Source organism: Lolium rigidum, chromosome 7 (genome assembly GCF_022539505.1).
Source record: "Lolium rigidum isolate FL_2022 chromosome 7, APGP_CSIRO_Lrig_0.1, whole genome shotgun sequence".
NCBI lineage: Eukaryota > Viridiplantae > Streptophyta > Magnoliopsida > Poales > Poaceae > Lolium > Lolium rigidum.
The window spans coordinates 18646148-18668047 of record NC_061514.1 but is presented as its reverse complement, the minus strand read 5'-3'; the positions used below and the strand labels follow the sequence as shown (position 1 = coordinate 18668047).

The 21900-nt window shown below is 45.0% G+C and overlaps 1 protein-coding gene across 1 annotated transcript; it reads right to left on the bottom strand.

Annotated features, from left to right (window-relative positions):
* Positions 1–7965: 7965 nt before the first annotated feature.
* Positions 7966–10695, bottom strand: LOC124670985 (fructan 6-exohydrolase-like). The gene is made up of 5 exons (XM_047207438.1): positions 10518–10695; positions 10362–10370; positions 8929–10195; positions 8742–8835; positions 7966–8175 (listed from the first exon to the last, which is right to left on the bottom strand). Exons 1-5 carry the CDS (start codon positions 10693–10695, stop codon positions 7966–7968), a joined length of 1758 nt encoding a protein of 585 aa, XP_047063394.1.
* Between the last annotated feature and the right edge of the window lie 11205 nt (positions 10696–21900).

The window sequence follows — 21900 nt, the reverse complement described above, 5'->3', positions numbered from 1 at the left end:
CGGCGGTGTGGGAGCGACCTTGGCCCCGGGCTCTACATCGACACCGCCCGGGATGCCCTTCCACCAGGTCTGTTTCCCTCCGTCGCCGTCACCGCTTCCGGCTTGGATCTCTATCCGCCACGTGTCGGCGGCGGTGAGGCTGCAGGCTGCTGCGCGCGGCCTCCTAGTGCGTCGGCGTGTGCGGGAGATGCGTGATCTGCAGCTGCAGCTCCTCCAAGTTGCGATTCGTTGCACAACGGACCTCGATCTCGTCCGCTGTGTCGGGGATCTTGGGCGTGCGGTTTCCCCCACGGGCGCCGGACATGCTATTTTTCCCACGGGCAGCGACCTCAAAGTCTGCGCCATCGACAGTCATCCGGCGGGGAGAAGGCATGGTGTCACCGACAGGAGCGCACCGCGTAGCACCACTGCATTCCGCCGCCGGCCGCCGCGCGGCCTCCTTTTGTCCCGCTGGTTTTCATGGGATCCAGGTGGCTGTACAGGTGCACGTTCGACAGGCGAATGGTGTCCACTTTATGTTCAGGGGTCAACAATAAAGCGTCCCAATCCATTTCAGGTTGAGAGTAATAAAACAAGCCGAGATGTAAAAGGCTCGTTTTTAGGTGTTAGGTTTGTGTTGAGTCGAGTCATGGTTTGTTTAGGTTGCAGCTCGAGGACGAGCTGCATGTCCAGGTGGGGTGTAGTGTTAGAGTACGTAATGGGCTTGGGCTGGCGGTATAACCCATTAGTCTTAGGGTTAATAGATAAGGGTTGCTTGCTTAGGGGTCAAGTAAACCTCTCTATATAAGGAGACGAGACGTATCAATCTAATCAAGCAAGAATTAAGAAGGAAATCCCTTCCCTCTTGCCACCGGCCGTGGGCAAGGCCCCCGGTCATCCCTCTCGTGTCATCCCTCTAGCAGCACCATAACAGGGCTGCTTCTGCGGCGAAGGTTGGATTCAAGTGGAATATGGGTGATGGCCGGAAGGTTTTATTTTGGGAGGAGATATGGTTGGGTCATTGTTCTCTGGCAATTCTCTTCTGGGATCTATATACAATTGTTAATGAACAAAAATGTACTGTTGTAGAGGCATGGGATGGGGCGTGGCTCCTCTATAGTTCTTCAATTACTGTACGGTGTACAGTAATTGAGATATCTGACGTCCATTTAGATCTAACGGGGCTCAGTACTAACCATAACCGGCAGCGTTTTGTGGTGGAAAAAAAAACTGGACACCAAATTAGGAACAAATTCCCTGTGTTTAAGGAGGCGTGGAGGTACTTGGCGCCAATTCAATTACACGAGGACTGTAAACTGACGCCAAAAAGAGGGAGCGGTCATCTACTGGAGATTGAGGATCGCAGTATGGGGATCTTTGGTTCCGCCTCCAAGTGAGGCCTAGCGCCGGCAGCAATACAGGGCCCTTCCTCGACGACTCACTGGCAGCAGCTTCACACAGCGTCCTTCCTCGACGCCTTGCCACCAGCAACGACACAACACCCTTCCTTGACGCCCGCAGTGACACGGCGCCCATCCTCAACGCCTTGCCGCCGGCAGCGACATAACACCCTCCCTTGAATCTGCGTTTCCCTTGTCGTCTGATGTCTTCGGCCACATCCCCCTCCTCCTGCCCAAGGTATCAGTTATAGATTGCAAATTCAGATCATGATTCTAGGTAATTTGGACGAGTTAAATTTACTTTCACTCTAGGTAATCCGTACATAGGCCTTGATGGCTAGTTTTAATATGCAAACCACATGTACATTTTAAAAGACATACTTTCTTTGTGATATTAACATTCTAATACATCAATGCAATTTGTTAGCCAATATTTATGTACTGTACTTGCACAATTAAATTGAGGCACACATGTTTTGAACAGGAAAAATATGATACCTAACTGGATGCCTCAGATTGGAATGAAATTTAAATGCACAACAGAGGCTTTGGATTTTTGGACTACCTATGGTGGACATATTGGTTTTGATGTCAGGAAAAATTATGGAAACAAGAGTAAAATTGATGGGGTGGTCACTTCTGCAAGATATGTTTGCTCCAATGAGGGTTATCGACCAAAAGATAAAAGAGATCATAAGACACGATGTCCTCGTGCGGAAACAAGAACAGGGTGCAAAGTAAGGATGGATATCATATTAGATCGGGAAGTAGGGGTTTATCAAATCCATGATTTAGATCTTGAACACAACCATGTGCTTCAATTGCCAGGAACACGCCACCTGATGCCGTCGCAACGTAAGATATCAGCACTGCAAGATTTTGAAATTGACACCGCAGACGCTTCAGGTATACTTCCGAAAGCTGCACATGAACAAGCAAGCCGGCAAGTTGGTGGGTCAGCAAACCTGAGTTATTCACGTCGTGACCACAAAAACTATTTGCGTACAAAGCGTCAAAGGGAGTTGGTGCATGGCGAAGCCGGAAGTATGCTGAAGTACTTTCGAGACAGAGTTAGTGACAACCCTTCATTTGAGCATGCATTACAACACGATTGTGAAGATAAAATAGCAAACATCTTTTGGGCTGATGCTAGGATGATCATTGACTATACTCTTTTCGGTGATGTTGTGACCTTCGACACTACATTTGGGACAAACAAAGAATACAGACCTTTCGGGATATTCGTCGGATTCAACCATTTTAGAGAAACCGTAATTTTTTGCGCTGCTCTTCTATATGATGAAACATTTGACTCTTTCAAATGGCTATTTGAAACATTTTTATCCGTTCATAAGAACAAACAGCCCAAAACTATCTTCACCGATCAAGATACCGCGATGGGAAATGCAATTGATGTTGTATTTACAGAAGCATGGCATGGATTGTGCACTTTTCACATAATGCAAAATGCTGTGAAACATTTGCCTCCTCCCAAGAAAGATGAAAGAAATGTGCTTTCTGATTTTAGTGCTTGCATGTATGGGTACGAGGATGAAGCAACATTTGAAGAAATTTTCAATGTCATGAGAAGCAAGGTGGATACACAGACTTGGTTGGATAGCATTTACAAAGTGAAAGAGAAGTGGGCAAATTGTTACATGAGAAATGTTTATACACTAGGAATGAGAAGCACACAATTAAGTGAGAGCTTGAATAGTGACTTGAAAAAACATTTGAAATCAGATCTTGACATCTTGCGTTTTTTCAAGCATCTAGAGAGAGCCGTCAAAGGAAAGCGAGATAACGAGCTAAATTCAGAGTATGAATCTCGAAAAAAATTACCTAGACTGAAAGTGAGAACTCCTATGTTATTGCAGGCAAGCAAAGTTTACACTCCAAATATATTTGAGATGTTTCAGAATGAATATGAAAGGTCCATGTCAGCCTACATCAAGGCAGTAGGAGAACATAATGAATATATAGTTGCAATTGGAAGTCTTGACAATGAAACATTAGAAGAAGAGTGCAGAGTTATAGGTAATTATTCAGAGCAATTGGTTACATGCAACTGTGGGCAGTTTGAAAGAGCTGGCATACTCTGTAGTCATGCTTTAAAAGTCCTTGATGTGATGAATATTAAGTCACTTCCAGAACGATATATATTGAAGCGATGGACTCGAGAAGTTCGTAGTGGTTCTATTGAGGATAGACATGGAAATATTATTTTGGAGGACCCTAGGTCTGAAGATAGCCACCGCTTGAAGTTTCTCATTAAAAAAATTATGGGTATAGCTTCTCGAGCAGCTAAATCCGAAGAATCTAGCACACTGTTAGATAATGCTCTCGATGACTTCAGCAAGCGAGTTGACGAAAAAACTCCCAGCAGTATGAGCAATGTTGAAGCTACACTTGAACAACCAGATGACCACTTGCAGAGTGCATGCCTAAAGAAAAAGGAACCTCAGAAGAAAAGTTCAAGGCGGAAGAAAACTTGGCTTGACAAGCAGCGTCCGCGTAAAAAGAAAAATAAATCAACTAATGAAGTACCACAAGAGGAATTTGGTTATGTAAGTTACTTACCCGCATACGCATATTTCAGATGTTAACTAAAATTCTTCAATTTAGATTAATGTTTTGTAAACTTATTTGCTTAGAGAGAGGGGGAAGAAATGTCAGCTGTACAAGACTCAATTCCTCCTGAGCCAACGACTAGAACATATGAGTATGGATTTGAGCAATATGGATCGATCCCGAGCTTCACTCAGCTGCTCATGGTATTCAATTTAACATGTCTAAATCAGATAGTCATTTTGTACTATTGTGCTAATCAATTGTTTCTGTATTTAATCTGCAGGAGCCTAGCATGAGGCAAAACATACCTGATGATGCTTGGAACTTTGGGAACAACACATATTTTAGTGGCTGGCCACATTAGCTTGATACATACTGAAATAAGTTCTGCAATTGAGTGTGTGATTTTCTGCTATGTAAAGATCTCATTTCAGTACCAAACTATATACTTATTCTGAGATACAAATGCTTACTTCATAATCTGTTGCTTCACTTTTTGGGCTAGCTAGAAAATCAATACCGAGGTCATGCTGGTAGGAAGATACAGAGGAAGCAGTTACTGAATGTGCTCTGTGCGAGTTAGTTTGTGGCTGGTGCTTCTCAAATTTGAGTTAGTTTGTGGCTGGTTCTTATCAAATTTCTCTTCGATTGATTCAGCTAAGGGCACTAGCACTACTCGTGTGGTGTATCTATTCTTCCTTTGCCCTAAACTTCACTACTAGCACTATCACTGAAACACATATATGGCCATACGGGGTACACTGTAATCATTATTCAGAAAACCCCAAGGCATAGTGCACGGACCATCCACACAGCTCGTATGTAAATCAAAGCTCTATATGCAGGTCTAGCTTATAAATCCAGTTAGTCTCTTCCAGCATCGGCTTGGAAAAAATTAAAAAGCTCACGAGAGCAGCAAAGGAAGATAGAAATTCACCTGATTCAACAACTTGTAGTCCGTCGGCGAGCGCCCTTGCGGATGGATGGAGGCAGCGGACGGCTGCAATATCCGGGTCTGCCGCGCTCGAGCTGGTCTGGCACGCTCGAGCTGGAAAAAATGGATGCACCACCGCGGGATCTGCCGCCTCAAGTACGCGCTGCCGCGCTCGAGCCGGTATGGCGGACAACGGGGTAGAACTGCTGATCTACGCGCAAGAGCGAAAGAGGGCTGGGAGGGACGAGGGAGCGGTGGAGGGCATAGCAGCAATTTTTGAGCTCCGCCATTGCTGTCGTCTGTCAGCTCTAGAAGAGACGACGAGTGAGGAAGGTGAACGAGGACAACGCTGACTTGAATAGATATACTTTTTTCTCTCTTTTTTTTTTGCCAAAAAACGGTGTTATATCCCATAGTGGAAGAAGACCCGTTAGATTTAAATGGACGTCAGATCTCTACACTAATGTACCCCGTACAGTAATTGAAGAACTGTAGAGGAGCCACGCCCGCATGGGATGGGTCTGATTTAAGGTTTACCTTTTGAAGATCCGTTTCTCCCGCATGGGTGGATTGAACTAGTGTGTCTTATCCTGACAGTTCGGCTAACTGAGTGTGAGGATAAGCCGGTGTGGCTCTATCATACATCTGGTGAATACTCAGTGAAATCTTTTTATGGGATAGTGAACGATGGTGGGGTTGTTACGATCCACACTCCTGCAGTTTGGAGTTTGCATATACCACCGAGGATTCATATCTTCTTGTGGATGTTATCAAACAATAAACTTCTTACTCGAGATAATCTTGCTAAACGTAGGACTGTTGATGATCAAACTTGCCTGTTCGACCTGAGACAACTACTCATTTAATTTTTGAATGTGTTGTTGCCAAGATGCTCTGGAAAACCCTATCTGATATCTTTGGTAAACCTATTGGTTTGGATTTTGAATCTATTGCTAGATGGTGGGTTAGCGAGAACAATTCAGTTCTTAATATCTCTTCATTTGCGGCTTTTTGGACCTTGTGGTCTACCCGCAATGATTTGTGTTTTCAGGGAAAAAGCTGGCCCAGTGTCAAGGAGATGCTTCGAAAACTTTCTATGACGATCAGAAGTTGGCGGCCTTCGTGCCTGGACAAAAACTCGAGGTAGCTCGACTCCAATCTGCTACTGGTGGATCACTGCAGGGGGGAATTACTGCGGATTGTCTGGACTTGAGTGCGCTGCTGCTGGGCGCCGTTGGAAAATCTGATGGTTCGGCAGCTGAACTCCGCAACTGATGGCTTCAGGGAACTGCTTGCGAGAGGCTAATGGAGAAAGTTCATCTGCACTATCTTCCTTTTGTATGCTTGCGAGAGGCTGATGGCCGAATCAAGAAACATGATGATGGCACTATTGACAGGTATAAAGCTCGTCTTATTGCAAAAGGTTTTAAGCAAAGGTATGGCATAGATTATGATGACACATTCAGTCCTGTCGTTAAGGCTGCTACTATTATACTTGTTCTGTCCATAGCAGTCGCAAAAGGCTGAAGCTTACGACAGCTAGATGTCAAGAACGCGTTTCTACATGGTGTTCTGAAAGAGGAAGTGTATATGAGACAACCACCTGGTTTTGAGTCTTTCACTAACCCCAATTACATTTGCAAACTTGATAAATCTCTCTATGGACTGAAACAAACACCTCGAGCATGGTACTCTCGTGTTAATTCTAAACTTCACACTCTTGGCTTTGTTCCCTCCAAGGCAGATACATCTTTGTACCTATTTGACAAGTCAGGTATCACTATGTTTTTACTCATATATGTTGATGATATTACTGTGACTTGTTCGTCAGACGCAACGATCTCAGCTCTATTATACAGCTTGAATACTGAGTTTGCTCTCAAAGATCTTAGAGACCTTCATTTTTTCTAGGATTTGAGGCTCACAAATGCCCATATGAATTACTCTTTAATCAAGAGAAATATGCTACAGACTTACTTGCTCGTGTTGGTATGACTGATTGCAACGCTTGTCCTACACCACTATCCACTATTGATCACCTCTCTTTGCATGATGGTTCCCCCTTGGTCCTGATGATTGTACTCGCTATAGGAGTATTGTAGGCGCACTTCAATACTTGACATTGACTCGACCTGATTTATCCTTTTCAGTTAATAAGGTTTGTCAGTTTCTTCATGCGCCTACGACTACTCACTGGACAACAGTAAAACACATATTGAGGTATATGCATGGCACATTAAAGGTTGGGCTAACATTTCCGAAGTCCTCCAATACACTGCTTAGTGCTTTCTTTGATGCTGATTGGGCTGGCGGTACAATGATGTGTACGTATACAATTGGAGTACTACTCTGTATTGTATAAGAACAATATTACAAACTCTAACAACTCCTTTAATATAAACCTGGGAGAGATTGAGATTACACTTAAACTCATCTAGTTTCTTGGAGCATAAAATCTTTGTAAAACCATCAGCAAACTGATCCTTGCTAGATATAAACCTGAAATCAAGTTGTTTGGTAGCAACTCGTTCTCGAACAAAATAAAAATCAATCTCAATGTGTTTTGTGCGAGCATGAAACACAGGATTAGCAGATAAAAAGGTAGCACCAAGGCTGTCACACCATAAGCATACTGAGCTAGGCGCCATACTATCGTCGCATCGGCGGGTATTGTGCTCTTTTCAGTATATATATAATAGTATCAAAGTAGTGGATATGTTACATTCTATGGATAAATATTGCTTTCAAATCTTTAGAATTTGTTTTAATTACGTGGATCACAAGTTGACAAAAGACGATGATTGAAAAGACAAAATGCATAGTCCCTGACACCATTATGTCTAGACGGTGTTGCGAGAGCCTCGCAATCATGTTCATTATGAATAGATGAAAATGTGACCACCTACAAGGCTACATCCATGATGATGGCACATAGGAGAAGTATCGTCACTTGAGATTTCGAGTTTTTTCTTTCTCCCGGTGCAAGTACGAGCACTTAGTTAATACGGAGTAGTAAGGATAATACGTCACACAAGAGAACTAAACCCAAACATTGTATGAATCATCCACGAGTGGCACGCGTCAGCCAGCGGTGGTAGGCCCCTCGGTCGGGCCGTTCATGGCCGCTGCCTTCATCTCCCACGCATCCAGCTTGGCCACCTTGACCACTCTGGTCCCATTGTTAAACATCAAAAGGCGGCTCCCGGTCGTCTTGGCATGCTCTGGGTACACCCTAGCCGTGATGACCGTCCGGCCGCTGCCGCCGTAGCTCTCCACTACCGAGTGGTCGACCTGTAGGTTCAATATAAGTTGCCGTTCCAGCTTTAAGTGGTTTAGGGAATGGTGTTTTGGCACATGGGAGCATATGCTCCCTTTATTTTAAAATGCATGTTACATACATTTTGAAATTTCAAAAAATTGAAACGAAAAATTCGAACGTACATCTTCATGTGCTAGACGCTCACAAAGTTGTTTCATAAAAATCCGACTTGTCGTGTGACGTGTGTAAAAAAGACAAAATTCAATGCTGAAAATAAGTCTTTTCAGGAGATAAATTTTCTCTTTTTTACACAGACCACAAAACATATTGGTTCCTCGCGAAACTTGACGAACATACGTATATTGTGGAGATGTACATGTAGAATTTTTTGTCAAAATTTTTCGACATTTCAAAATATAACTTTTTGATAGAGGGAGCATATGCACCCGGGAGCCGAATTGAATTTCCGCTTTAAGTGCAAATAAGTATTCACGCTGATATCTTTTAGTTGATTTGGATTTAGTATAGATATTAAATATCAGAGGGAGAGGGAGAGGGAGTAGTACACCTAAATCTAATTATCTGACAAAGAGCTCACCAGTGTCCTGAGCGATATGCTCCTGTCCTTCTCGATGTCGACGTTCACGAACCCTCCGTAGGGCGGCTTGTACACGCTGGCTCTCGTAGTCGATCTGCCCTAGTTTGCAAATAATATCGTTACGATTTTGCTGCCAACAATGCACACGCTTAGATTCAGAACTGAGGCTGCTCCGTTTTTGCTGTACCTTCGGAGGTCGGTGCACATGAGAACCTTGTACTTGCCATCATGCCTGAACACCCTGAAGAACACGGCCGTGTGCTCCTGCAGGTCCACGGAGGCAAGGACGAGCAGCCCGAACGGGCCGATGCCGCCCCGTACTGACGCATCCTTCTCCTCGCAAAGCTTCTGAGGGTCCAGCAGCTGGTTGGGGCCGAGGTTCTCGGCCGCCTCCAGGGACGGGACGTCGAATACTACCTCCAGGTCTGCCTGCGAGCCCGCGACGCCGGTGATCTCGTTCATGCCACCGGCGTTCACCTCCGCTCCGAGCAACCCGACTCGCGTCTTCCTCAGCGACGCGATCTCCTCGATAGGCCACTGCAGGAGCTGCTTCCCGTCGCTGGCCAGCCAGATCTTCCTCGGAACGGTCTGCACACCCGCCCAGCCCCTGGCGACGTAGTCTGGCTCCGTGTCGGACTCGTTGGCCCAGCTCCAGAGCACGCGCCGCTTCTTGCCCGCGTCGAAGAAGGACTTGGACGCGTAGACGTGGCCGTAGTCGAAGCGCTGCCAGGTGCGGCAGTCGTTGTCGCCGGCGAACGTGAAGGTGTCGGCGGCATCGTCGTAAAGCCCCACCACGTAGTAGTCCTGCTGCGTGGCCATGACGCTCAGCTTCAGCACATGCCACGCTGCGTCGTTCCTCGAGGCGAAGTCGAGCCCCTTCTGAACGCTGGGATCCGCTACCGGGAAAAGATCCGGGCACTCCACCATGCCGGCATCACCCGACGAGTAGAGCGGCTCGGCGTTCCGCTCCCATTGCCGGAAGTCCTTGCTGCGGTAGACCAGCGTGGACCCGGTGCCGTCCTTGAACCCGGCGGAGACGGCGACGCGCCACAGACCGTCGCGACCGAGCCACGCCGTCGAGGGGTCCCGAAATCTCCTGCCGAGGACGTCACCGGGGAGCGGGATGACGGGGTTGTAGCTGGGCTTCACCCACTCGCGGAGGAGCGGGTCGGAGGCGTTCTTGGGGAAGGCCACGTTCTGGACCTGGACGAGGGTGGCGTTGACGCCGGTGTAGAGCATGACGGGTGTGCCGTCGGGGAGGGTGGTGGCGGAGCCCGAGTAGCATCCGTTAACGTCGAAGTGGGTAGTGGGGTCCAGCGCGTTGTCGAGGGCAGCCCAGTTCACGAGGTCGCCGGAGACGGAGTGGCCCCAGGAGAGGGTGCCGTTGCCCCAGGTGGCGCCGAGCGGGTTGTACTGGTAGAACAAGTGGTACACGCCCTTGTGGTACATCGGACCTGAACAGTCAGTTGAGTTCCCGCTGTTTCACTACTCTTGTGTTTAAGAGATGATGATGATGATAACATACTAGCTTATGAAGAACGGCCAACATGTTTAAGTCAAGTACTACAACGAATTGAGAAGCAGTTAATCGGATGAAATTACAAGGAAAACAGAGCTTGCCATTAGGATCTGATCAGCAGCAGCACCATGCATGAATACGAACCAACAATTTCGTCGTCACCGATGATCAGACACACGGATCGAGAAGATTCAGGTTAGATGAATGAATCCGTGTCTGACAGCGGAGGGAAGTGATCGGGAAGGGCGACTTGTTACCGTCCTGCCAGTTGTTGGCGGGATGGAAATGGTACGCGGTCCGGTAGCTGTCATGGCCGTGGCCGGCGGTGCTCTCCGGCTTGCCGTCAGAGAGCCAGCGGAGAGAATGGGACGGGGAGAGGACAAGGCACAGCTGGACGGCGACGGTGGCGCACGCGGCGAGACGGAGCGCGGCCATGGCTGGCCAACTGCGGGTAGGCGCTCAGGAGTGACACTCCTCTCCGACCTCAATTTTGTGACTAGACTGCAGTTTAAAATCTCATCCAACGTCCCTGCCGGCGCATGTACTACTAGCTAGTAGCCGCTGCACAGGGATCAAATCACCTTCTTGATTACGATCAGCTATCCTACCCTGCTCACGCAATCAAGCGTTGCTGTCAAGCAGGTATGGAACTGATAGCCACTACAGTTTGCGTTGTCGCAGATAATAAGCTACAAGTGAGCGGACAATGTTACTGTAAGTGCACACACAACACAAATACATGTACAGTACTCCGTACTTATCATTGTCAGGAAAAGGCTAGAGAGGAATTTGGAGGAGGGAGAAAAAGGAAATACTAGTACACCACAAAACGAATATAGTTAACGCGCCTTCATTACTCCGCCGTATGCAGCAAAAGAACAAGCCTCCAGATACGTCTTCAGCTTCGCTGATGCGACGGCGCGCGTCGATCGGGATCAGGTCCGGGCCCTGCGACTTGTACTTGGTCGCCATGTACCGCGCCTTTCTCTCACATGCCACATGTTTTTTGGTTCTGAATTAACCAAACTTGGCTATCTCTTTTTCAGAGGAACGGCCGAAACTTTTATTGACCACTTCAACAAAAATATACAGAAAAAAATCCAGCACATCTTGCGGGGGGGGGGGGGATGGGGTTGCAAGGCACACATGTCTATCAGCATCTAAAGCAGTCTTTGATCGTGCAAGCTTCACCATTAGCTTCACGCCGTTCGTGGATGAAAGAAACATCCTGGAAGAATCTCCTCCGAGATGAGATCTCCTTTACCACCATATAGTGAGGGCCGCCACTTTGTTTGCTTTGAAGTTCCTTGACTACTGACAGGCAATTTGAAGCAATCAAAATTCTATTAGCATGTAGTAGATCATATGGTAATGATATTGCCTCAGCGCATGCCATAGCTTCCATGGTGGCGTGACCAGATATCCCATTGACCTTGATTGAGGAGCTGCCCATAAACCGCCATTGATCATCCCGGCAAACCACGCTAAGAGCACCAGAACCTTGTGCCTTAGCCACTGCCCCAACAACATTTACCTTTAGTACTCTGGCCGTAGGACGGGACCACTTTATTGTTATCGCATGTGCAGCGCCCTCTCGGTGTATCCTTCCTCCTACCCGGTAATTCAGCTCATCCCGGTAGCGAGTGATAAAAGCATGGGTTGACAACGACGACTAGAACTCGTCTTCGTGGATCACTTTCCGCCACGCCCACCAGAGAGGGCCCATAAGGTGAGCAAAACCTCAATGAACTTCCCCTCACTCAATGTGTTACTTATGAAAACAACCACAGTTTTGGATCATGTGTCTCGTCGGCGAAAAGGGTACTAAACCAAGATAATTCAAATGAGAATAGAGCTTTCTTTCCGAGATGAACATGATTTCCAGAATCAGTTAGCAGGAGCGTATGATCAGATCCCGGCCTCGTTAGAGCCCTCACCGAGACTAGTGGGAAATATTGTTCCCATTCAACACTAGCAAGGATACGGTCTAACTTTTTGAAAGTTGGGTTTTCTCTCCGACTCGCCCAAGTATATTGTCTCTCTTAGGTCAAGACTTTCAATAATAGCACTAAAAACAACCAGCCAATGCGCGTTGAAGTTATCGTTATTTTTTCTTCTTTTCGTCTAAGAATATTGAAATCCCCTTCTATCAACATAGGAAGTGCTTTTGATTCACACATTCTAACTAATTCAGCAAGAAAATCGCCTTTATATTCCTCCTGGGCAGCCCCATAAACAGGAACAAAAACCCATCAAACTTGCATCTAACTTGTAGCTTCACAGTGAAATCTCCATTTTCAACTTTTTTTAACTTGCAAAGTCTGATTATTAATGCCGACTAAAATACCTCCAGACCTCCCTCGAGGCGGAAGATAGAACCTAGAAAAGTCGAGACCATTTGCTAAATGTTTTTAAAAAGGAATAGAGAAATTCGATCTTCATGTCTCCAACAAGGCGATGAAATCTAATTTATGTTCCCGTATTGTCTCTCGAAAGGTGTTTAGCTTTGTCAAGGAAACCCTCACTATTCCAAGTTGAAAATTTTAAGCTATTCATCATGAGTAAACTTTTCGCACTTTATATCTTGAACTTCTACGAACAGAAGATACATTAAATACCTTTCTTACGTTGCTTTTTTAGATGAGCAATTGGAATCAGTAGATCCATTTGATCTTCTAATTCCCTCTCTTTTTTCTCAATCAAATCTTCAGCAAGCATTGAAACTTTTGAGGTTAATAAGTTATTAGGGTCATCAATCCATCATCGTGCTCTATTTGTATTTCCACATTATTTTTCAACATTGTTATAGTTTTATCCAATTCAACATCTTTAATAGTTTGCATCGAAGCTAAAAAAAACTTGTTTATTTGAATTCCCAAGTGGCACCCTCAACCGACTAGCTCTAGAGATAATATCCTCATCCGATAATGATAGAAAGGAATGTCGAGATTTATCCGAGATCCTGTTCATTTTGTGCTTTTGGCGGCCTGTTGCTGAAGGAGTGAAGGAGATGGAGACCAAGCGACAGACTTTTTGACGAGCATGCAGGCAGGGTGATAAAAAAAATTGCGAAAAGAGTGATAATTATTTGTGACGATCGGATTAACGGAAGGATCGTCAGGCCGGCGTTTCACTCGAGTGCATCGGTCGGTCATTCGGTGCGCGTTGGCCGGTCGTTCAGGCTTGCACGCCTCACCCCGCATTGCGCGCACGGATGATCACAGCAGATCGATCTTGCGATGGTGGACACGCAAAGCGCGCGGGCTGATTCGTACTTACAGAATTCTACGGACTATCGTGTCAATCCGCAATTCGCCAGGGAGATTTAGACGGAACAACTGCCGCACGAGACTTCCAATCACACGCCTCCAGCTTTGCCCGTAACAAAATTTACGTAAGATCAGCCCGTAAGTGTAGGATTATGGCTCCATCTCGATCTGGAGTTCTGTACTCTCGCGCGCGCGCTCTCTCTCTCTCTCTGCTAGCTAGTTGTCATGTCATGTCTATCCCTATACAGACACTAATTAACGTTTCCGTGGAACACTAGAACGTGCACAACTGCCGTAAGCCCATACAATGATACAAATACCGATCTGGACTCAGCATGCAAATTAATTCTCCGTCAAAAGAAACGATCGAGCAACTGGGCAACAACCACCTTAACAGATTGTTTGGGACGAGCATTCACCCGTCCAATGCTCCTTTTAGTGGCTGTTCACTATCGACAAAGTACCCATCAAGTGTTGATTTTCTTTTAAAATGAGGGCTTTAATAGATTTTGATGTCTCTGCATCACATAGTTCACATAGTTATGTATTAGAGCATCCCCACTCGTTGGCGCTCCCCACGCCCAAATTCGGCGATATTTTCGTCCGGATTGGAGGAAGATTTGGCGTGGGGAGCGCCGAAGTTCCAGCCGTCCCCCCGGCAGGAAACCCCCAACCTCGACCATTTGACATATTTCAAACAAATTTAACATTAAATTTAACAAGTTCGGCGACCAACAGTACGAAAATTGCTGAAACAAATTCGGCGAAAATAATTGTACAATGTTTAACAAGTGCTGAAACAAATGAAGCACACAATTTCACAATTTTTCAAACAAATTAGACAGACTAGTTGGCGTCGGCGTTGGCGTTGCCTCGGAGCCTCCATATGTGCTCCACTAGATCATCTTGCAGCAGCTGATGCATTGTAGAGTCTCGAATCTCCTGACGCATAGCAATGAAGGCGGCCCATGATGGAGGCACTCGGTGATTAGGCCGTGCAAGAGGACCCTCTCTCTCATATGGTGCTTCTTGCTCAGCCAGTAGGAACCGGATGCTTTCGCTCATTTTCAATAATCATATTGTGTAGGCACACACAGCAGTTCATCACCTCCCACATCTGATCTTTGGACCAAGTCGAGCGGGGAACCGGACGACAAGCAAATCTCTGCTGGAGGACACCAAATGCACGCTCGACGTCTTTTCGGCAAGCTTCTTGTTTCTTGACAAACTCGCAAAGTTTGGGGGTGCTAGGATTCGAGATAGTCTTCACAAATGTTGCCCACTTTGGATAGATACCGTCTGCAAGGTAGTATCCTTTGTTGTAGTGCCGACCATTGATCACATAGTCCACCGGGGAGCATGACCCTCAACAAGCTTGGAAAATACCGGGGAGCAGTTTAGGACGTTGATGTCATTGTTGGATCCAGGCATACCAAAGAACGAGTGCCAAATCCGGAGATCATGGGTAGCCACTGCTTCAAGTATCACAATGCAGCCTTTTTTGTGACCCTTGTACATTCCCCGCCACGCAAACGAGACAGCTTCTTCCATTGCCGATGCATGCAGATCAATGCTTCCAAGCATCCCCGGAAAACCTCTAGCTTCATTTGTTGCAAGGATCCTCTCGGTGTCTTCGACAGTGGGTGATCTCAAGTAATAGTCCCCGAACACTGCTATGACGGTCCTGCGGAACCGGTAGAAACAATCAAGGGCGGTGGACTCCGCCATCCGAAGATAGTCATCTGCGAGTATCACCGGGAGCTCCATACGCCGGCATCCTCATAGCCACTGTGCACTTCTGCAGTGACGAAAATCCAACCAAACCAGTGCAATCCGCCTTGCATCTGAAGTAGGGATCAAAGTGGCGGATGGCATACACAATTTGCAGAAATAGCTTTCTGCTCATTGATACGTCTCCGACGTATCGATAATTTCTTATGTTCCATGCCACATTATTGATGATACCTACATGTTTTATGCACACTTTATGTCATATTCGTGCATTTTCTGGAACTAACCTATTAACAAGATGCCGAAGTGCCGGTTCTCGTTTTCTGCTGTTTTTGGTTTCGAAATCCTAGTAACGAAATATTCTCGGAATTGGACGAAATCAACGCCCGAGGTTCCTATTTTCACCGGAAGCATCCAGAACACCCGGGAAGGATCGGAGAAGGGGGACGAGGCCACCAAACCACACCCCGGCGCGGCCGGGGGGGCCGCGCCCCCTATAGTGTGGGCCCCCCGTAAACCCTCCTGCGCCGCCTCTTCGCCTATATAAAGCCCCCGCATCGAAAACCCTTACGGAGGAAGCCACGGTACGCAAAACCTTCCAGAGCCGCCGCCATCGCGAAGCCAAGATCCGGGGACAGGAGTCTCTGTTCCGGCACGCCGCCGGGACGGGGAAGTGCCCCCGGAAGGCTTCTCCATCGACACCGCTGCCATCTCCACCGCCATCTTCATCACCGCTGCTGCTCCCATGAGGAGGGAGTAGTTCTCCATCGAGGCTCGGGGCTGTACCGGTAGCTATGTGGTTAATCTCTCTCCTATGTACTTCAATACAATGATCTCATGAGCTGCTTTACATGATTGAGATCCATATGATGAGCTTTGTATCGCTACTAGTTGTGTGCTACTCATGTGATGTTATTAAAGTAGTCTATTCCTCCTGCATGGTGTAAAGGTGACTAGTGTGTGCACGTGTGGTTCTTGTCGTAGGCTATGATCATGATCTCTCGTAGATTGTGGAGTTAATTATCATTATGATAGTATTGATGTGATCTATTCCTCCTTTCATAGTGTAATGTGGACAGTGTGTGCGCTATGTTAGTTCTTGGTTTATTTTGCAATGATCTATTATGCTCTAAGGTTATTTAAACATGAATATCGAATGTTGTGGAGCTTGTTAACTCCGGCATTGAGGGTTCGTGTAATCCTACGCAACGAATGGTGTTCATTATCAAACAAGAGTATATGTAGCACATATGAGAAAGAGTTATTTATTATGCGATCAATGTTGAGAGTGTCCACTAGTGAAAGTATGATCCCTAGGCCTTGTTCCTAAATACTGTTATCGCTGCTTGTTTACTGTTCTACTGCATGTTTACTTTCTGCAATATTACTACCATCAACTGCACGCCAGCAAGCTATTTTCTGGCGCCGTACTACTGCTTATATTCATTCATACCACTTGTATTTCACTATCTCTTCGCCGAACTAGTGCACCTATTAGGTGTGTTGGGGACACAAGAGACTTCTTGCTTTGTGGTTGCAGGGTTGCATGAGAGGGATATCTTTGACCTCTTCCTCCCTGAGTTCGATAAACCTTGGGTAATCCACTTAAGGGAAACTTGCTGCTGTTCTACAAACCTCTCCTCTTGGAGGCCCAACACTGTCTACAAGAATAGAAGCACCCGTAGACATCAAGTACTTTTCTGGCGCCGTTGCCGGGGAGGAAAGGTAAAAGGCACTAATACTCCGGTTCCAGGTAAAAGTACTTTTCTGGCGCCATTGTGTGTGTGCTCGAAGCTATTTCCTTTAGACTCTGCAATTGCGACATTTGGTTTCTTGTTTACACTAGTTAGGCATAATGGACAACAATGACCTTTTTATTCTATTTCCTGATTTAAGACATGGATGGTTTGATGCGAAAATTAAAAAAACCATGGAACATATTAATATGAATGCTTTGAACACCATTGTTGTTAATGCTATGGAAAATTCTAAGCTTGGGGAAGCTGGCTTTGATGAGCATGATATTTTTAGTCCCCCAAACATTGAGGAGAAAATTTACTTTGATGATACTTTGCCTCCCATTTATGATGATTATAATGATAGTAGTCTTTTGTTACCACCTGTTATGGAGGATAAATTTGATTATGATTACAATATACCTCCTATATTTGATAGCTACTTTGTTGAATTTGCTCCCACTACAATTAATAAGAATGACTATGCTTATGTTGGGAGTAGTAATTATTTTATGCATGAGACTCATGATAAGAATGCTTTATGTGATAGTTATATTGTTGAGTTTGCTCATGTTGCTACTGAAAGTTATTATGAGAGAGGAAAATATGGTTGTAAAATTTTTCATGTTACTAAAACACCTCTCTATGTGCTGAAATTTTTGAAGCTACACTTGTTTTATCTTCCTATGCTTGTTACTTTGCTCTTCATGAACTTGTTTATTTACAAGATTCCTATGCATAGGAAGCATGTTAGACTTAAATGTGTTTTGAATTTGCCTCTTGATGCTCTCTTTTGCTTCAAATACTATTTCTTGCGAGTGCATCATTAAAACTGCTGAGCCCATCTTAATGGCTATAAAGAAAGAACTTCTTGGGAGATAACCCATGTGTTATTTTGCTACAGTAATTTGTCTTATATTTGTGTCTTGGAAGTTGTTTACTACTGTAGCAACCTCTCCTTATCATGTTTTTGTGCCAAGTAAAGTTTCTATGCTAAAGTTGATGTTATATTTGGGATCGCTGCGCAGAAACAGCATTGCTGTCTGTCACGAATCTGGGCACAGGCCTCTGTAGATAATTCAAAAAAATCTGCCAATTTACGAGCGTGATCCTCAGATATGTACGCAACTTTCATTAGTTTTGAGTTTTTCCATTTGAGCAAGTCTGGTGCCAGCTTTAAATTCGTCTTTACAGACTGTTCTGTTTTTGACAGATTCTGCCTTTTATTTCGCATTGCCTCTTTTGCTATGTTGGATTCATTTCTTTGATCCATTAATGTCCAGTAGCTTTATGCAATGTCCAGAAGTGAAAAGAATGTTTGTGTCACCTCTGAACATGTGAATTTTTGATTATGCACTAACCCTCTAATGAGTTTGCTTGAAGTTTGGTGTGAAGGAAGTTTTCAAGGGTCAAGAGAGGAGGATGATATACTACGATCAAGAAGAATGAAAAGTCTAAGCTTGGGGATGCCCCGGTGGTTCATCCCTGCATATTTCAAGAAGACTCAAGCGTCTAAGCTTGGGGATGCCCAAGGCATCCCCTTCTTCATCGACAAAGTATCAGGTTCCTTCTCTTGAAACTATATTTTTATTCGGTCACATCTTATGTACTTTACTTGGAGCGTCTGTATGTTTTTGTTTTTGTTTTTGTTTGAATAAATGATTGTTTGGGAGAGAGACACGCTCCGCTGGTTCGTATGAACACATGTGTTCTTAGCTTTTAATTTTCATGGCGAAGGTTGAAACTGCTTCGTTAATTGTTATATGGTTGGAAACGGGAAATGCTACATGTAGTAATTGGTATAATGTCTTGAATAATGTGATACTTGGCAATTGTTGTGCTCATATAGATCTTGTTTAAGCTCTTGCATCATGTACCTTGTACCCATTAATGAATAATTACATAGAGCTTGTTAAAATTTGGTTTGCATGATTGGTCTCTCTAAGTCTAGATATTTTCTCGGTTGGGGTGTTTGAACAACAAGGAGACAATGTAAAGTCTTATAATGCTTACAATATGTTTATATGTGAGTCTTGCTGCACCATTTTATACTTGAGTTTGCTTCAAATAACCTTGCTAGCCTAAACCTTGTATCGAGAGGGAATACTTCTCATGCATCCAAATACTTGAGCCAATATTCATGCCATTTGTGTCCACCATACCTACCTACTACATGGTATTTCTCCGCCATTCCAAAGTAAATTGCTTGAGTGCTATCTTTAAACAATTCAAAAGTTATTACCTCTTATTTGTGTCAATGTTTTATAGCTCATGAGGAAGTATGTGGTGTTTATCTTTCAATCTTGTTGGGCAACTTTCACTAATGGACTAGTGGCTTCATCCGCTTATCCAATAACTTTGCAAAAAGAGCTGGCAATGGGATTCCCAGTCCCAAATTAATTAACAAAAATAGACACTCCTCCATGGTATGTGATTGTTGGACGGCACCCGAAGGATTCGGTTAGCCATGGCTTGAGAAAGCAAAGGTGAGGAGGAGTGTCATCATAATAAAACTAAAATAAAAAGGCACTCCTTCATGGTATGAGATTGTTGGCGAGGCACCCGAGGATTCGGTTAGCCATGGTTTGTGAAAGAAAGGTTGGAAGGAGTGCCACCCAAAAATAAAATAAAATGGGAGCCGCTCTTTGAAGGTTTGTCTGGCAAGGGGGTTAGAGTGCCCACTACCATTCGTTGACAACAACAAACACCTCTCAAAACTTTACTTTTATGCTCTCTATATGTTTTCAAAATCAAAGCTCTAGCACAAATATAGCAATCGATGCTTTCCTCTTTGAAGGGCCATTCTTTTACTTTATTGTTGAGTCAGTTTACCTATTCTTTCTATCTTAGAAGCAAACACTTGTGTAAATTGTGTGCATTGATTCTTACATGTTTACCTATTGCACTTGTTATATTACTTTGTGTTGACAATTATCCACGAGATATACATGTTAAAGTTGGAAGCAACCGCTGAAACTTATATCTTCCTTTGTGTTGTTTCAAAGCTTTCTACTAAGAATTTATTGCTTATGAGTTAACTCTTATGCAAGACTTATTGATGCTTGTCTTGAAAGTATTATTCATGAAAAGTCTTTGTTATATGATTCATTTGTTTACTCATTATCTTCATCATTGCTTCAAATCTCTGCATTCATCTCATGTGCTTTACAAATAGTATGATCAAGATTATGATGGCATGTCACTTCAGAAATTATCTTTGTTATCGTTTTACCTGCTCGGGACGAGCAGAAGTAAGCTTGGGGATGCTGATACGTCTCCGACGTATCGATAATTTCTTATGTTCCATGCCACATTATTGATGATACCTACATGTTTTATGCACACTTTATGTCATATTCGTGCATTTTACTGGAACTAACCTATTAACAAGATGCCGAAGTGCCGGTTCTCGTTTTCTGCTGTTTTTGGTTTCGAAATCCTAGTAACGAAATATTCTCGGAATTGGACGAAATCAACGCCCAGGTTCCTATTTTCACCGGAAGCATCCAGAACACCCGGGAAGGATCAGAGAAGGGGGACAGGGCCACCAAACCACACCCCGGCGCGGCCAGGGGGGGGGCGCCCCCCTATAGTGTGGGCCCCCCAGAAACCCTCCTGCGCCGCCTCTTCGCCTATATAAAGCCCCTACATCGAAAACCCTTACGGAGGAAGCCACGGTACGCAAAACCTTCCAGAGCCGCCGCCATCGCGAAGCCAAGATCTGGGGGACAGGGGTCTCTGTTCCGGCACGCCGCCGGGACGGGGAAGTGCCCCCGGAAGGCTTCTCCATCGACACCGCTGCCATCTCCACCGCCATCTTCATCACCGCTGCTGCTCCCATGAGGAGGGAGTAGTTCTCCATCGAGGCTCGGGGCTGTACCGGTAGCTATGTGGTTAATCTCTCTCCTATGTACTTCAATACAATGATCTCATGAGCTGCTTTACATGATTGAGATCCATATGATGAGCTTTGTATCGCTACTAGTTGTGTGCTACTCATGTGATGTTATTAAAGTAGTCTATTCCTCCTGCATGGTGTAAAGGTGACTAGTGTGTGCACGTGTGGTTCTTGTCGTAGGCTATGATCATGATCTCTCGTAGATTGTGGAGTTAATTATCATTATGATAGTATTGATGTGATCTATTCCTCCTTTCATAGTGTAATGTGGACGGTGTGTGCGCTATGTTAGTTCTTGGTTTATTTTGCAATGATCTATTATGCTCTAAGGTTATTTAAACATGAATATCGAATGTTGTGGAGCTTGTTAACTCCGGCATTGAGGGTTCGTGTAATCCTACGCAACGAATGGTGTTCATTATCAAACAAGAGTATATGTAGCACATATGAGAAAGAGTTATTTATTATGCGATCAATGTTGAGAGTGTCCACTAGTGAAAGTATGATCCCTAGGCCTTGTTCCTAAATACCGTTATCGCTGCTTGTTTACTCGTTCTACCGCATGTTTACTTTCTGCAATATTACTACCATCAACCGCACGCCGACAAGCTATTTTCTCGGCGCCGTACTACTGCTTATATTCATTCATACCACTTGTATTTCACTATCTCTTCGCCGAACTAGTGCACCTATTAGGTGTGTTGGGGACACAAGAGACTTCTTGCTTTGTGGTTGCGGGGTTGCATGAGAGGGATATCTTTGACCTCTTCCTCCCTGAGTTCGATAAACCTTGGGTAATCCACTTAAGGGAAACTTGCTGCTGTTCTACAAACCTCTGCTCTTGGAGGCCCAACACTGTCTACAAGAATAGAAGCACCCGTAGACATCACTCATCCTGAAACGACGCCGGAAAACACTCTCACCGTGCAATGGATTGTCGGCGAAGTAGTCGGCGTACAACATGCACTAGCCCTCCATTCGCTGTCTCGGCTTGCACTTCCGGCGA

Bases quoted from the DNA above. Each gene is read 5' to 3' on its own strand.
- LOC124670985 (XM_047207438.1), bottom strand. From the start codon at position 10,695: ATGGCCGCGCTCCGTCTCGCCGCGTGCGCCACCGTCGCCGTCCAGCTG. The intron at 8,836-8,928 runs GTACAGCAAAAA...AAACTAGGGCAG, and splicing joins ATGTGCACCGACCTCCGAAG to ATCGACTACGAGAGCCAGCG. The intron at 8,176-8,741 runs GTGAGCTCTTTG...TTGAACCTACAG, and splicing joins GCATATCGCTCAGGACACTG to GTCGACCACTCGGTAGTGGA.